The sequence below is a fragment of the Saccostrea echinata genome, unplaced genomic scaffold, assembly GCF_033153115.1.
Source record: "Saccostrea echinata isolate AGI-Se365-2 ecotype Australia unplaced genomic scaffold, CSIRO_AGI_Sech_v1 ptg000045l, whole genome shotgun sequence".
NCBI lineage: Eukaryota > Metazoa > Mollusca > Bivalvia > Ostreida > Ostreidae > Saccostrea > Saccostrea echinata.
Window position 1 is genome coordinate 3884041 of NW_026889794.1, and position 16235 is coordinate 3900275.

The window sequence follows — 16235 nt, forward strand, 5'->3', positions numbered from 1 at the left end:
GTTCAGAAGAACACATCCAGAAAAGTTTTCAATATGGACATTATATTGTTTATGCAATCTGCACCTTAATTCTTTCTTACTAATATTTAGAGCAAACACTTGTTTTACATGAGATTGGTTTAATATTCATCATTTCCATAGCAACCACTTTCTTAATATACATAGCACATAGATAGTATTTTTTTTGATGGCATGTTCATTTAAACAGATAGATCCCTCCATAAAATAATTTTATCACAAAAAAGAATCTTCCATGGTTCATGGTTATAGATATGATTTGTTATCCAACTCATTGTGTGTTTTTATCCCCTAGCCAAGGCTCAGGAATAAAAACACACAATGAATTGGATAAAAAATTCCAACCACAAACATGACAAAACATGGGAGATTCTATATACATGTATAAAACGATCAATTTCCTATTTGATTTAAAGACTAATTTTTACACAAATGTGTTTTTAAATTTTAAAACAAAATGAAAATGATAACTATTTGAAAATCAATATAAAGGGAAAGTGTTAAGAAAGTAAAGCTAAAAGGAAGTAGCTTTAAGCTGAAGATAAAATGTAAAAATCTGTAGTAGAATCCTAAATGAAATTTTAATGTCTGATATCTGTCCAATCATGGAAGAAAATCAAGATAGAAAAAGGAAAAATGTCGGAAGAAAAGATTGTTGAAAAAAAAAAGATGAAGAAAAGATATTTTAAAAGGAAGACAAGAATGCCAAAAAAAGTAAAACACTTAAAATTATATTTGCTATCTGATGTCCATGCAATCTTGACAGAAACTCCAGATGGAGAGAGATAACTAAAAGGAAGAAAAGGGTTTTAAAAATCATGATTAAAAAAGATGTCAAAATTCAGTAGCCAAAAAAAAAAAAATTGCTAAGGAAGTAAAATCCTGAATGATAGTCATTGCAATCTAGATTCTCTGAAAATGTTGGAAAGTTGACTCCTAGTATGGAAAATACACAATACTATGTTAGTGTGCATTAATTACATTTTATTTTCAAATTATTTATCTGTTGTTTTTTTTTTTTATTTACTGGGTATTTAATGGCTGTACTTGGCAATACAGAGAGCTCTAAGGGTCATAAATCCATACCTGATGTGTTTCCATCTGTCCTAAATTCCAGAGTTTATGAATTTAGTCTCACATGATATCTCAATATTATACTTCCTGTGATCTGTTTTTTATGTTTATTTGAAAAAATGCAAATGATAATCTCAGGTTACATACAGTGTTTATCAATTTCTTGCTTTATATGCAATATGCTTCATTTGGACCCTAGTTCTAATAACAAGTCTGTTTTGATTGTTTTGAACGTATTTTATTGACAATATGTCAAGGGGATTGGACACAAGTTCTAAAGATGTAGAGCTTAGAATGTCAAATTTTAATTGACATAAGTACTTTGAAATACATGCACAATGTTCTTTTGTGTACTCACAATTTTTTCAGTGAATTTTATCCAAAATGGGGACAAGCAATATGTACATGCACCTACACACTATATATGTGATACATGTATTATGGAATCTTTTATAGATGAACCTGTACTACATATTATAATTTTTGGATAAATCCTAACTTCCAGTCTTTTATGTTTAGGGATAGCCAGAGTTATCTCCCTGTCGACCACATTGTAAATATCCTGGAGGGGCTGACTACACTGTGTCACTACTGCCTCCTTGACAATGTGGCTCCTGTCTCTGTGGGTCTGCAGTCCCCCTCCAGCACCGCCGTAACCATGGAGAGCAGCAGTGCTGGGCAGATCTTAAACAATCTGATCAGTGTCTTCAATCCCTCCCCAAATAGCAGGGTAAGATGGGGGAATATTTAGGGAGATTGAGAGCAATTGCAGGGTAATATGAGGAAATACTTGAGTGGTATTTGTTGCAAATAGCGAATAAATGTGAAATGAATTGTAGAAAGCTTGGCCATAATTTTGATTGTAAAATTACTAAATGACTTTCATCCTTACCAAAGTAATGATTAAGCTTAAGAGGATTTCTTTTTATAGAATCAGTAAGGGGGGATGAATTTTGTGAAGCAAGTAATTGGTATGATGCACTTAGGAATTATTTTGGTAATGAGGACTAGCAAATTTCTTCACAGGAAGTAAGCCCAGCCCGTGATTTGTCTCCAGCCCCCATGAGGGAGGCGCGTAATGGTCTTCTGAGCATCATGCCACGTATCATTGCCTGCATGGCCTCACTATGGAGAGCTGTCAATGTTGACGAGGACTCAAGCAAAGTCCAGGAGAGTAATACCTGGATCATGGGGCGACCAAAGGTTAGTTTTCTCTGTCCCTTCTCTTTAACTCTGTATTTCAAGTGTAGGATATGGGCCAAATGATGAGAACATCCTTGCGCACAAAGTATTGAGTTGCTATGGTAACTCAGTGTGGCGATAATCTAGGGAAACCTAGAAATTGTCATGTGGATAATTTCTAGGTATCTGATTGGCCCTTTTCTTTTTCATTCTAACATTACTTTTTAAACTTTTTAAAAATGTTTTAATTATGTTGAATTATGTAAAGTATCAAGCAGGATTGCTGCATTCACAATACATCTACCTAAATATACTTTTGATTCAATTATTACAATTAAGATTACATGTGCTACTTTTACTCAGATAAGCATTTCTTCTTAAAATTTTTCAATCATTGCTCTGTTTTCTGTTAACTTTTCACATTTGCAACTCTTCTCCAACACCACTTAACTAGTTTCAAGCAAAAATGGACACTATGCTCATGTATCAATTGGTAAAGGGGATTTAAATTTATATAAAGGACTTTTCTTCTTCAGAGGGAAGTTTATGATTAATAAACATTTAAATCTCTTGATAACTAGAGAAAAACACTTTTATATGCTCTATAGATTTTATTTAAATAATAATAGTCTTAGGGCTAGATTGAGCCAAAATGGGAGGGGAGATATTGGTGTAAAGTAAATTTTTTAAAAAAATTTTCCACAAAACAGATGATCAGCAATTTTTAAAATGCATATTCTTGGTCTTAGTTGAGCATTATGACCTTTTGGTGTTGTTTTCACAAGATACTTTGTCATTTTTCAGATAATTCGACAGTGTGTGCTGAATTTCTTGAGCCCACTCTCTTTACCCCATGGGGCTCACCTTCTTGGGGCTGTAGGTGTGGCTTGGAATGATCGCCGTAAGAAAGTGTCACCATCCAACAAGAAGGTAAGGCCATCTTTCAAAAATTGCTTAGTTGCCCTTTCCCGACTGACTGACTGAAAAATGCCTGACTCTAAACTTTTTTAAGCTCCAGGAAGCATTTTTTCTATGCATTTTGCCAATTTTTGGAAAATAGATTTTGAAAATTCAGCATTGATGTTGAAATTTTCTGGGGAAAGAAATTTTCTCACTCACGTACCGACCCAATTTTTTTCATCCTGAGTCAGGAGAGGGCAAAGAAACATTAATTATTTTAAAGTTGACCTAAACAAGAGAAATTATATGTAACAATGTATTGTAATGTTCAATACATTAATTTGATTCATTATACTGAACAGTATCGCTGTTGGGGGGAAAATGGAAGATTGAGATGTGTTGTCTAATTAAATGTTTTCTGCTTTAACAGAGCACTGCTTGTGAGGATCAGCTGTTATTGGTGGATCTGATAAGTGCAATAAAAGTTCTACCTACTGACACTTTGGTACAGACAATAAACAAAGTGTTAAAACAACCACCACAAACTGAGATAAGCAAAAATAAGGTTGGAATTGAAATACATTTGTAGTGTGAGAAGTTTACTCAGAGTCCTCACTGAGTCTTAATGTTAACCTATTTCATCTTCTTTTACAGAAGAGCATCCCTTTGGAGGTGAATATGCTGCAGTTCTTTTATTCCTATGTACAGCAGACTCCAGTCACCCAATTAATGGACTCCTGGGGATCTCTACTGACTCTATTGAGGGATGGGATGCAGCTTAATCTGTCCCCTCCTGGAAAGTTCCTTTTATTACAGTGAGTACTTCTTACTATGATTTCTCTCTGTAGCATTGCCAACTTAATGGGGCAATAATCAAACATGTAAATGTTAATTATGTTTTCTTTGTTGCCCCATACTATGTTATGGTCATAAAGGAATGGTACAAAATTGTCAAAAAGTGTTTGGAGTTTTAAATTATTTACAGGTAAGTTACAAAGGATCTGTTGAGAAAAATGTTAAGTTATGCCAGCAAAGGGAGATTACTTTTAAGTATATGAAAAGTCATCTAGTTTCAAAGTGAAAATTCAAATAGTACAAGCCAAGTTTTGATTTGCCTCCTCAGAATCCTGTGTGAGTTTGTACAGAAGATCCCTCAGATAGAGGAGAAAAAGAACCAGAAGGAGTTACAGGAGCTGGCCCAGCGGATCCTGGAGATGATCGGACTCATCGCTGGGTCATCACTGGAACAGACCACATGGCTCAGGAGAAATCTCGCTGTCAAACATACACAACAGATAGCGGGCTCAGAAATTGATGATGAGTCAGGTACCAGTATAAAGATTATATGTACAACTTTGTGCATTATTCCTTACCATGAAAAAAATGATTCACAAAATCCCTATTTGTCCTGGCATAAAAACGACTCAAATGAAAGCTTCTACTGATTTTAGATCCCAATATCTGTTCATAGAAGAAGTGATTCATGTAAATATGATCCTTATCAATTGTGTGTTATATAGAGACAGATCAGGAGATGACAGAGAGAAAGGTAGTGGATCCTAAACAGATCAGTGTCCTTGACTCCAAATATAGTGTACAGGCCTTGACCCTGCTGGCAGAGGTCAGTAACCTTTAATACATTTTATGATTTAAACTCATTGCATTACAGATCTGTATAGAAGCAAATCTAGACAAGCATGACATTGAGGAAATTTCTTGATAGATAGAATTTATTTGTTGAGTAAAAAATAGTTGAAAAAAATTGTTGAAAACTGAAATATGTTGAAAACGTGTACAACTACATCATTGATTATCCATTTTCTATGAAGTGATTTCTGTACAGTTTTATAACTTCATGCATTTGAAAATGCCATATAACTCTCGTTATATTTCTATAAAATGGTAGTTAGATAAAACTATTCTTTGTGACTATTATGTTGTAGAGTGAGGTAATAAGAATTTACGAAGGATGTAATTTATTGTTAATTTTTCTTCTATACATATACCCTTTCCTCATCAGCATTTAATAAGTGTAGAAGTTTTGAAAATCGTCGCTAACATATATTACAGGTGACGGCCCCTTTGTTGGATGTTATTTATAGCAGTGATGAAAAGGACAAAGTAGCACCTTTCCTGTCTACCATATTGTACAATGTCTTCCCATATCTCAGGAATCACAGGTAATACAACAGGATTATAAGGCAGGGTCTCTTGTGATATATTTTGATGTCTGAATTTGCCAAACAGTATTACTTTGCTCAGACTGATAGAGGTAGATGATGTCGAATTTTTGTCTTACACATAAACATGAGAATAAGGGCTCAGGTCTTTGTTGACGTTTAGCCTTGGATTAGTATTTACATCTTTCTTAAGTTTTCCTTTCCATCAGTTTTGTCAAAATAATGATACAGAATTTTTTTTCTTTCACTGCTAAGAGTCAAAATAAGCTTGTTCTCTTTACTTTCAATAATTCTTTTACTTCATCAATGTGGCAGATTTCTTTTGAAACCTTTCACAGGATTTTTTATTTGTGTGTTTGTTTCATAATAATTGTTGTTCTAGTATAGTATACATTCCTTTAAGCATACCCAACATGCCGAGCTTCCGTGCCTGCTCTCAGATCCTGTCCTCAGTCAGTGGGTACCAGTACACTCGGAAGGCGTGGAGGAAGGAGGCGTTTGAACTCCTCATGGAGCCAAGCTTCTTCCAGATGGACGTCAGGTGTATCGGCTACTGGCGGTCAGTTGTAGACAACCTGATGACCCACGATAAAACAACTTTTAAAGATCTCATGAGTGAGTGATTGTTTGCATAGTGTGGTAACCAGATACGTGTATGTGGCTTGCCTTTTTAGTGCCAGAGTGTTGAAGGGGTCTGTAGATACGTAAGAAGAGTACTTTTTTTTGCAGAAAAATGTTCATAAATTTTTTTTTTAAATATGCCCATCTGTATTTTACTGTAATAAAATATAAATTTTATTATTTTACAGTTAAGTAAAGAAATATTTCTTTTGTCAGATTTACAATTTTATACCTACTATAAACAATGAGAATTGACTCCAACATAATGGTTCCTGAATTTAGAGACAGTAAATTTCAATAAATACAAAGTTTATTATGATAACAAATTTTGAACAAAGCAAATTCCTTATTCACACAACGGGTTGTGCAATTACAAAAATTAGTTACTAGCCCATTGGGCTAGTGGCAGTAACAAAGTTACTATCCCGAGGTTGCCAGTCACTAGCCCATTAACTACCACAAACAATACATGTATAACAAAGAGGTTAAAAAAACATTAAAGTTGAAATAAATAAAACAAATAATGATTTGCGCTTTGTTATTGTCAGGTACATGTACTTCTCCCTATTTTTATCGACGATAATTGTCACTGAAACGACTGGCGATAGCAACACACAATACATATAGGTTAAAATGAATTAAAGATTATGATTTTACAACAAAGTTAATTCGTACATCAATTCAGTCGACGTAAATGTATGTATACTTTTGTTTTAGATTTACTAGCCCTAAGGGCTAAGGCAGTATAGATTTATGATAGCCTGACCTCTAAAATTGGTAGCCCCGGGCATCAGGCAGTGGTAATTGCACACCCCTGCACAACAAAAAGAAAGTCATATCTATATCTTATCAAAATGTGTAACTTTGGTAAATAAGCTTCTTACCTGTAGCTGTTTTAATTCAGCTACTGGTTCATTCATGTCAAGTACTTTAGTTTTAGTCAAAGTGATCCAACATCAACATTCTGATTTAATGCAACTTTTTTATAGAAATGATTTCCGATGGACGCCTGATATTTCCAAAATTGATTGGTATTTGATTTTGCATTCTGCTTTTCAATATGCAACTTTGCTTTTCCTTGTTATCTTTTCTGTACTGAAAAAGTTGTTCTATGTCCCAAGACTGATGATCTGCAGGGGCATGGTTGTAAATTCATTTATTAGTCTATCTGTCTGTTTAAGACTCTAACTAGGCCAAGTCTTCTTAAATATTCAAAATAGAGACTTCATATTGCACAAATTGGAATTCAGCAGCAAAGTGTTATGTCAGGTCAAAGTCAAGGTTAAAGGTCAAATACAACTTTTTCACTGTTCAATTTCATGTTTCAAAGTCTACTTGTTTCAGTTTATTTTAATTTTCTCTATATATGTATAATAAAACAATGATTACTCTTAAGCATGCTTGGCAGCTTTGCCAAGAAGGTACATATATTATATAAATCATTTAAATTATGGTATTATAGCCTTTTTCTTTGCAGTTAAAATACAGTATTTCTAAAAAAAAAATATCTTATACTTATGGTGATAAATGATTATCTATGATGTTTGTTAGAATTCTGCACTTTGTAAATCAATACTGTAATGTATTTTAAGAATTTTGGTTGAATGAAGTAATTATAGACTGCACATTGTTTGAATCCAAGTACATTTTCTGACCATACAAACCCATCATCTGATATTTGAAACTTACTTTTAGGTTAACCTTTTCTTAGTGTTTGACTCCTCAATGAAAATAGAATTCAGGGATTATTAAATCTAAATTTTATTTCTGTTTAGAGGAAAATTTGTTATATATATTACCAATAATTATTTGCTTTTAATGCCACATATCAATGATTAATGCTTCAGAGGCAGGAAGTATGTAACAGGTGCTCTCTTGGAGCAAATACAAACTGTATGATGCAGAGTATATCGTACTCTTTTCACATCTCAAAATAAAATGCTAAAATCATTTGTAATGTAAAGGTCACTGATGTTCATGGATTTTAAGACTAACTAGATTTGTTTTTAACATAGAAATTAATTTTGCAAGGCTGTGGTGTAGTGTCAAACAAATATTCCCTTCTTGATGGTGAGGAATGATGACATACAAAATAAATGTAACATATTACAGTCGAACTTCAGTATCGAGAACACAGATATCTTGAATACCATGGATATGTTGAAGTGCTTAGGAAGTCCTAACCACATACTTCTTAAGTATTTTACCCTCAATATCTCGAATCCTTGAATATTTTGAAGCTTTTTCTCAGTCCCATTGAGTTCAAGATAATAAGGTTTAACTGTATACAAAGTCTTTGCAATTTGTTAATTTGGAATCCAATGGATTTTGGTTTATTAGCAAGACTTAATCACGTGGTGCCAAAACAAATTTCCCTGATATAGTTCTGCCAAGTTCTGCTCACTTTGTTTGAATGAGGTTCTGGAAATTGGAAAGGTAATTATTTGGTTCCTGGTAGATCTGGTTCATTATTTTGTGCACCAGATCACACAAAGTGCCAAAGAATTTCTTCCTTTTCAAGATCTCTGTCCTTTTTTACTAAGAGATACTTTGTTTTGGATATTAGGTAGATCTTCCTTGGAACAAAATGATACAGCTTAGAGAATATCAGCTTGTACACATTCTGTGCCAAAAAATATCCACTTTTAATCTTTCATGTAGTATTTTATGTAGTAGACATGTTCTGAGTTTCCTTCAATTTGAAAGGCTATTAGGAAGTTGATTGGGACAAAACAGTACATGCCATTGTAGCAAAGCTTGTACACATTTTGTGCCAAAGAATTCTCCCAGCTATGTAACAATAAAGGCTCATTATTGAAAACTCGTCCGGAAAAAAAAAGAAAGTGAGTGGATTAAAAAGATACAATGTTGTTGTTCAGAGGTTGAACACATTCTTTGTCAAGGAAATATCTGTTCTTCACAAGTATTATCTAACTTATCCAAAACATTTTTATAAAAATTAAACATGTAAAGTTGATGTTATTTACATGTCTTTGTCATCAGATAGTCTTGATGTTAATAGAAATCAAGACACATATGGTGCCAAAAACATGCATAGATGATTTTTTTTATTCCCATAATCATATTTAGAGGTTGTTTCAAGTGATTGACTTGCAGGTTTTTATGATGGTCTTCAACATTCTAAATCCCAGATGCATATGGTGCCAAAGCAACTGCCAGGTTTAATCATGCATCCATTACATACAAATCCTAATATTATGTTGATATTCTACTTGCATGAATTTATGACTTAATCCTGGGAATTTGAAGTATTCTAAAGACATTGTTTTTGGAACAGTATGGTCAAGCCATTGAACTTTGACTGACTGGACACACATTGTGCCAAAGCAAATGCCAAGTATGACAATCTGAAATACATAATCAAACTTTATCAACACATTACTTAATGCATTATGTGTGTTTCTAAAGTGGATGGCTGTGAAAGGTTCTTTACAAAACAGAATTAGTCCATACATCCAAACAGTTTGGTTAGATATATTAATAGTTGATGCACAAGTTTAGATAATTACAGAATCTTTTGAACCTGGACTTCAGTAGAGTTGATATTATTCAAACACATCTTTGGCATCAGTTGGTCTTGATATTAATAGAAATCAATGAACACATGGTGCCAAAAACTTGCAAAAACTAAATCATTTTCATCCCCAGATTCACACTGGTGCTAGGCTGTTTCTAGATGGCAGGTAAATCATGTACAATTGACTTGCAGTTATCATGACACATGATGGCCTGGGACTTTCCAAGTTCCAGACACATATTGTGCCAAAGCACCTGTCAAGCATGTTTTATTTCTTACCCCCAGACATCAGTTTTGTGTTCTAAGGTGATCCATATTTTGTCACATATTATCGAAGAATTTTGTAGAATTTTACAAAGAAGGTATTTGGAACAGTAAGGGCCAGTCATTAAAGCTTTAAGAATGGACACTTATTGTGCCAAATAGCATCAATTATAATCATCAGATGCCCACTTTACATTACTTGCATGTAGAGATATCTTTTAGTCATTTTTACAAACAATGGATTTGGAACACTATGGTTCAGACTTTAAAATAAAAAAAATGTCTGGACACATATTGTGCCAAATAGTCTGATTTGTTTTTGACTGTTTTAAATATTAATTTTTTGTTTTAAACTAGCCTCAGTGAACATTGTTATTTTTCTAAATGTGAATATCAAACTATTTACAACCTAAAAATTCCCTCATTTTATATATATTGTAAGAGAATTTTACATTCTTTTCCTCCAAACATTTTATCCCCAACAAGTAATCAAATTCATTTTAGAATTAAAATGATATTCAGAAAGTTTAAATAAAAAAATTCTTTTAATTTAATTCATCTCTGTTGCATGTTTCTCTTTCCCTTTCAAACTGTCCCTTAAATATAGTTTATAAAATAATACATACATTGAATTAAGTACTTGAATTGAAGTTACCTCCCCTTTTCTTCCTGCCCCTTTTTTCCTGGATCTGTAAGGAATGACTTTGTCTGTGAGGATTCTGTGGCTGTGTCCCCTTATTTATACCCTGACTCCCAGAGTATACAGGGGGATGACTTGGAGTACATCTCCTCCTCAAGCTCATTAGCAAGGTGTCAGGTAATTTACAGTCCCAGCACCTTCATCAGGGCTAGTTACAGTCAGTAATTATAGGTGTGTGAGGTAATTAGGTTATTTATCCAATTGCATATATCTATTATAATATTAATTATTTTGTATTTTATATTAGTTGATTAAGAATAATTTTTATAGGAAAAATAATTGAGCATTTGGTTGGAAAAAAAGGTCTAGTAGAAGAAAACTGAAAAAAAATCAATTTGTTATTATAGTAAATATTTGTTTAAGTTGAATTTTAATCTCTATTTTAAGTTTTGTTTTGAATTTCATGTAAGAAATACAACTTAATGGTTACACTTTGACATGTACATGTATCATACATGTAATACAGTGCACTATAAATTGTAAGAGGAAAAAAATTGACTAATATATAGAAATAAAGTGTCAATGCTGTGATAACATTGCGTTTATACTGTAGTCATCTCTCAGACTGAGTGATTTAATATATGTATATGACATTAATATGTACTTTAACTAATTCCTTCTATTGCAGGTCGCGTGACGTTCAACCAGTCTGGTTCACTGAACTTGTTCAGTTCTAAGGAGCAGGAATTAGAACAGCGAGCTCAGATGTTAAAGAGACTGGCATTCACCATCTTCTGTAGTGAACCGGACCAGTATCAGAAATCCATGCCTGACATACAAGGTAATGACACATTAATGTACAGTTAATAAGTACATACCCCTCTCTGTTACTCCCCTCCCCCCCCCCCAAAAAAAAATACTTATACAGAATATAATTTGTTTTAAAACAGCAATTAAATTTTCTGAACATTGTTTTGCATTAACTGTTTTAATACCATCAGCTAAGATCCCTTAAATGCCTCACTGTAAGACTTTTTATGGAGTATTTTGTGTGAATGTATTTCAGAACGTTTGGCAGAGTCCCTGCGGGTGCCTCATCAGGCCCCCTCCATTATGGCCCAGGTGTTCCTGTGTGTCAGGGTCCTGATTCTGAGGATGTCCTCCCATCAGCTGACCTCCCTTTGGCCCACAATCATTACGGAGATGGTATGTCTGTCTGTTAATCATTTTATACATTTGTTTATTTTATTTAAAGTTACCGTAACTGAAGAAAAATAGATATTTTAATTAAAATCAAAATGTTTTTAAAATGTAGTCATTAATATGAATAATTTTGATAATGAAGGACAAAGAAAAAAACAGTTTAAGTTTATATTAAAGTATACTTTTAATTAAACACTTAATTTTGTTTTGTAGGTTCATGTCTTTATGCAGATAGAGCAGGAGTTGTCAAATGATACAGATGAGTTCAAGTGAGTTAATTCCCTTTACCTTATTGCATGATGTTGCTTTATTGGAAAAATATTAACCAGAAAAAAAATACAGGGGAAAGAAGAGGTCTACCTATTAATGGTTATATTGTCAATTAAAGCACATGGAATGATCCAAGTATCCTGCCTGATATGTCTTAGATTAAAACAGAGCAAAACTCACAAAAATGAGTGCCAATGGAATTGAAATACATGTAAATATAGAATGATGCCCCATCCACTCCCTTTTGAAATTCAAAATTGAAGGGCATGTTGTTATTTTATGTATGTTTGCCCTTCTGCCCACACTTCTGAACTTTTGGAATTTGTAGTGAAAAAAGTTCATGGCTTCATGTGGGTCAAAAGGACCTGGATGACCCCTTTCTAAATTTGAAAATGGAAAAGATGACAGGAAAGTGAAATATGAACTTGTTCACTGTGTCTCACAGACACATCTTGTTGTAGGATCATTATCATAATAAGACCATTTTGAACGATTTAAATCTTTTTCTTCCCTTTATTTTCTTCAAGCAGTAAGGAGTAAGTATGGCCGTGACCTTTCACCAATTTGAATCAATCTCTTTTAATGTTGCTGTGATTCTTGCTAATCCATGGCAAACTTCCTGCTTAATGAACCTGCTATAAAATCTCAGTTTTTGATTAATTTTAATTAATAAATGAGAAATAAAACCCAACAAGAAATCAAGCTTTCACTGGCCTGCGGAGAACGAATGAATTTAGCTTAACATGATCTCACTTGTAATATTTGTAAGAAACAATTTTAATGGAATGAAAATTTTTAACAAAGTCAGTTTTTTATTGCATGATTCCTATAATCACTGAATTAAGAAAACAATGTACATGAGACCACATGACAAACTTCACCATGTTGAATGCCTGTTTGTCTTTCTGGCAGCGTGTTTTTACGTAGCAAGAGCAGGTAGGGTATTACAAAGACACCACTTTGTCTGTCTGTTTGTTGTATGCACTGCATCCTCTTTACAGATCCATCATTGAAATCATTTTTTTTTTTTGTAAAACATATTTTTTATAAGAAATAATTCCATGCTTGTTCAATCTTTTGTTCAATGTTTTACCACCAGTTTTCCTGATGTTCAAATTTTCCTCATTTATAGTATTTATCATTTTTATTTACAAAGTGTTTTCAAAGATAATAAAATTGAGTAATTTTTGTTTACAACAACATTATTCAAAGATTCAGTGTCATATAATTGAACAAATGAATTAAATTATGTATTTTAACAACACCTAAACACATTATCAAACCAAGTACACATTACCCCATAATTCTGAAGGTAACACAAATATGTAAATTTTCAAATGCCTATCTATCATAAATGACTACTAGACTGTGCAGTATGTTTGTTCCTCAATCTGCATTTAATTTCTGCATTTTGGATTTTGTGTGTTGTAGATTAACAAAGGATAAAATCTAGAAGGCTGTGATCCTATTAATATTTATAATAATTTTAAAAATATATTTATAAAAGATTAACAAAGCAGTTATTAATAAGCTTTATAATAACAATATAGATGCCAGACTATATCTTAATTTAAACATTTCTAAAACTTTCAACATTGGTCTGGAAATCAGAATTGTTGGTGTTTCTTGGTATGAATTTTAGTTATTATAGATCAGTGTTAAATATTTCATTATGTTTTTAGTTAATTCCATGGTGCTTCATAAGTTGTTTGTATTGGTAGTGTAAACTTATACTCTATGTATAGGTATAGTTCTGATGATTGATAAACTCAAAATAGAAGTTGTTGGCAGTTTATTTATATACATAGTCTGTAATGGTGGCTTACATCAATTGATTAGAACATGAAATTTTAAATTATAGTTATTCATAAATGGCCAAATTGTGATCATGTAAAAATTTTAATTTAAAAGATCTTTTAAGATAATAAAACAACTGTTTATACATGTAGAAACGCTTCAAGACTAATTACAAAATATTGAGATATTATTATGAGACAATATAATGTACGATAGAATTTGTAATTTCAAATAATCAAAGATAATGAATTGAAGCAGTGTAGATATGTTATGTTAAATTTTCTTATGCTTCAGGATTGAGGCATGTGATTTGTGGATACTTAAAGATACATGTATGTGTAATTTATTCGTGTTGACCTTACAGGACTCAGATTGCTAGGATCGCAGCTCTGGACTCGAGCTGGGCTCACCTTGGGAACGGCTTGAATGCCCACAACAACCCTGCTTGGCTGCAGCTGTATCTCAGTGTGTGTAAGCTGCTGGACCTCGCCCTAGCTCTCCCAGCAGACGTAGTACCACAGTTCCAACTGTATGTCCTTAAACTATTATTAGAAATATAACTAGGTCATGCAAACATAAAACGTTGATATTTTGTGGATCATTTTCAAGTGCAAAAGTAAAAGGTCAAAAAAGATTGGCTACCAAGTGAACTTGATGAGAAATTGCTGGGGTTTTTTTGCTTTTTTTTTTTTTTTGAAAACATGTCTTCATCTACATTCTGATGTTTTAAATGACATTTCTGTGTTGCATTTGGGTTCGTAATAACATTTTGAATATGTTCAGAGGAAAGCTTTAATATGCCATCACTGAAATTTTGAAATTTTACAACAAAAAAAACAGCTACATGTACCAGATACTACAGTAATTGATGCAAAATTTTGAAAATATATGATTATCTCTTTTATCAGTTAGAATATATTAGTATTCATACAGATTAGATACTGAACTTTCAGCTACCGCTGGGCCTTCATTGGTGGGGTTGCTGCTGGAAATGATAATGGTGACAGTGCTGAAGAGGAGGAAGAGGACCAGAAAGAGGAGAAAAAGAAGAAGAAAAGACCAAAGTTTGTTCCTCACATCATCCGCCTCACCAAGCTTATTAATGACAGGGTCAGTGGCGGGGGAATTTTTTTGATTCTTGTAGTAAAATGAGCTACCGAATATTGCAGGACAATTATGAATAGATTCTGGATGCAGTTGTTTTTCATGAATAAAGACTTTCTTGTTATTCAGATGAGAGGGTAAAAAGATATATTGTTTGCTAAATCAATTGATAAATCAAATTGTAGCAATGACTTAAAAAGACTGATGCTTGATCATATTAACAACATATACATATATTTTGCATTTTATATAGGTTGGAGGAGCTACACCCATTATGAAGCAAACACAGGGGAGACCACTTCTGACCCAGACCTATCTTAAATCCCTGTCTGAGTTACAACCCTTCTTTAATACCCTTTGTCATTCTGGAACCTCCGAGAGTGAATACATGATGGCAGGTAAAAAGTCCAGCAAAGGGGCAACCCAGAATGGTGTAGGTCAAGGTCATAGGAAGGGGATTCCCAAGTCTAAGTCCACCCCCGCTAAAATTGATAAACTCCAGCGGTCAGATGTCCAGCTGACCCAGCAGCAGAGAAGTAACAGACAGATTATCGAGGAACTCGTAGAGAGGGATTTCCTGGAGCCCTGCCTTCTACGCTGAGTCAAGGACATGATAGGTTGCAGGTGTCAGACGGAAGAGGTCAGTCCCCTAGACCAATCAAAGGAGAGGCAAGGGCATGAGGGAAGGGACAGTAAGGATTTTATCGAGGACCTTTCGTGATAAATGAAGGGCTCAGCAAAGGGTATTTGAAGGGAGGGGTTGGGGGAGGGGTTGAGGAACAATGCTTCCAGTTAAAGAATTATTTGGTTCTGTGAATCATGAATAAAAATTTAGACACAAGTGAAATAAAATGTTTTTCATGAAGGAACATGATGAAATTACTAAATGGCTTTACACAGCTTATCATGGTGAAATGAATTAGTTTTGCTTTTTTGATTTGAACTTCTACAAATAATGCTTTCTTTACACTTGTTCATACAAAATGTTATTTTTAGTGACGAAAAGATTTGATTTCATTTACATGTGTATGTTCAGCTTTACATCTAGTCATTTTATGTTATGTGCAATGTACTGTTTAAAGCTTTATTTCTTTTTAAATTTTGTCTGTTTTCATGCTTTGTTGATGACAAATTCAACTTTGTATATCTTGATTTACTATCTTATCGATTTGCAGTTATGTTGTCACAGACTTATTTGTTTTGCTTTGTAACAATTTAAAAAAAAACTTATATATTGTACTGTCATAGACTAATTTGTTTTACTTTGTCACCATTTCAAAAAAAGATTCCAAATATTTATTCTGTTTGCTTAGAAGTGTATGTTACAAATGTGATTATATATTTGTGTTCATAAATATTCTATTATTGTTTCTGTTACATTGTGATATAGAAGTTCTATTGTATTGGTACAAAATTTTTGTGTTAATGATATACCATAGATAAG

At 33.1% G+C, this 16235-nt stretch overlaps 1 protein-coding gene across 3 annotated transcripts in view; it reads left to right on the plus strand.

The window, feature by feature from the left end:
- Window positions 1-15542, plus strand: part of LOC133201791 (protein dopey-1-like) — a 29731-nt gene extending 14189 nt beyond the window's left edge. The window contains exons 13-29 of one of the 3 annotated variants that reach the window (XM_061337595.1): window positions 1612-1822; window positions 2119-2295; window positions 3079-3204; window positions 3605-3739; window positions 3829-3989; window positions 4298-4500; window positions 4695-4795; window positions 5245-5354; window positions 5758-5969; window positions 6965-7006; window positions 11106-11258; window positions 11484-11623; window positions 11834-11889; window positions 12803-12826; window positions 14052-14216; window positions 14641-14797; window positions 15045-15542. In XM_061337595.1, the coding sequence (XP_061193579.1) occupies window positions 1612-1822; window positions 2119-2295; window positions 3079-3204; window positions 3605-3739; window positions 3829-3989; window positions 4298-4500; window positions 4695-4795; window positions 5245-5354; window positions 5758-5969; window positions 6965-7006; window positions 11106-11258; window positions 11484-11623; window positions 11834-11889; window positions 12803-12826; window positions 14052-14216; window positions 14641-14797; window positions 15045-15392 (2521 nt within the window). In that variant the 3' untranslated portion in view covers window positions 15393-15542. The remainder of the gene's footprint in view (window positions 1-1611; window positions 1823-2118; window positions 2296-3078; window positions 3205-3604; window positions 3740-3828; window positions 3990-4297; window positions 4501-4694; window positions 4796-5244; window positions 5355-5757; window positions 5970-6964; window positions 7007-11105; window positions 11259-11483; window positions 11624-11833; window positions 11890-12802; window positions 12827-14051; window positions 14217-14640; window positions 14798-15044) is intronic. The other 2 variants (XM_061337596.1, XM_061337597.1) reach the window with 2 other exon arrangements.
- Window positions 15543-16235: the final 693 nt, after the last annotated feature.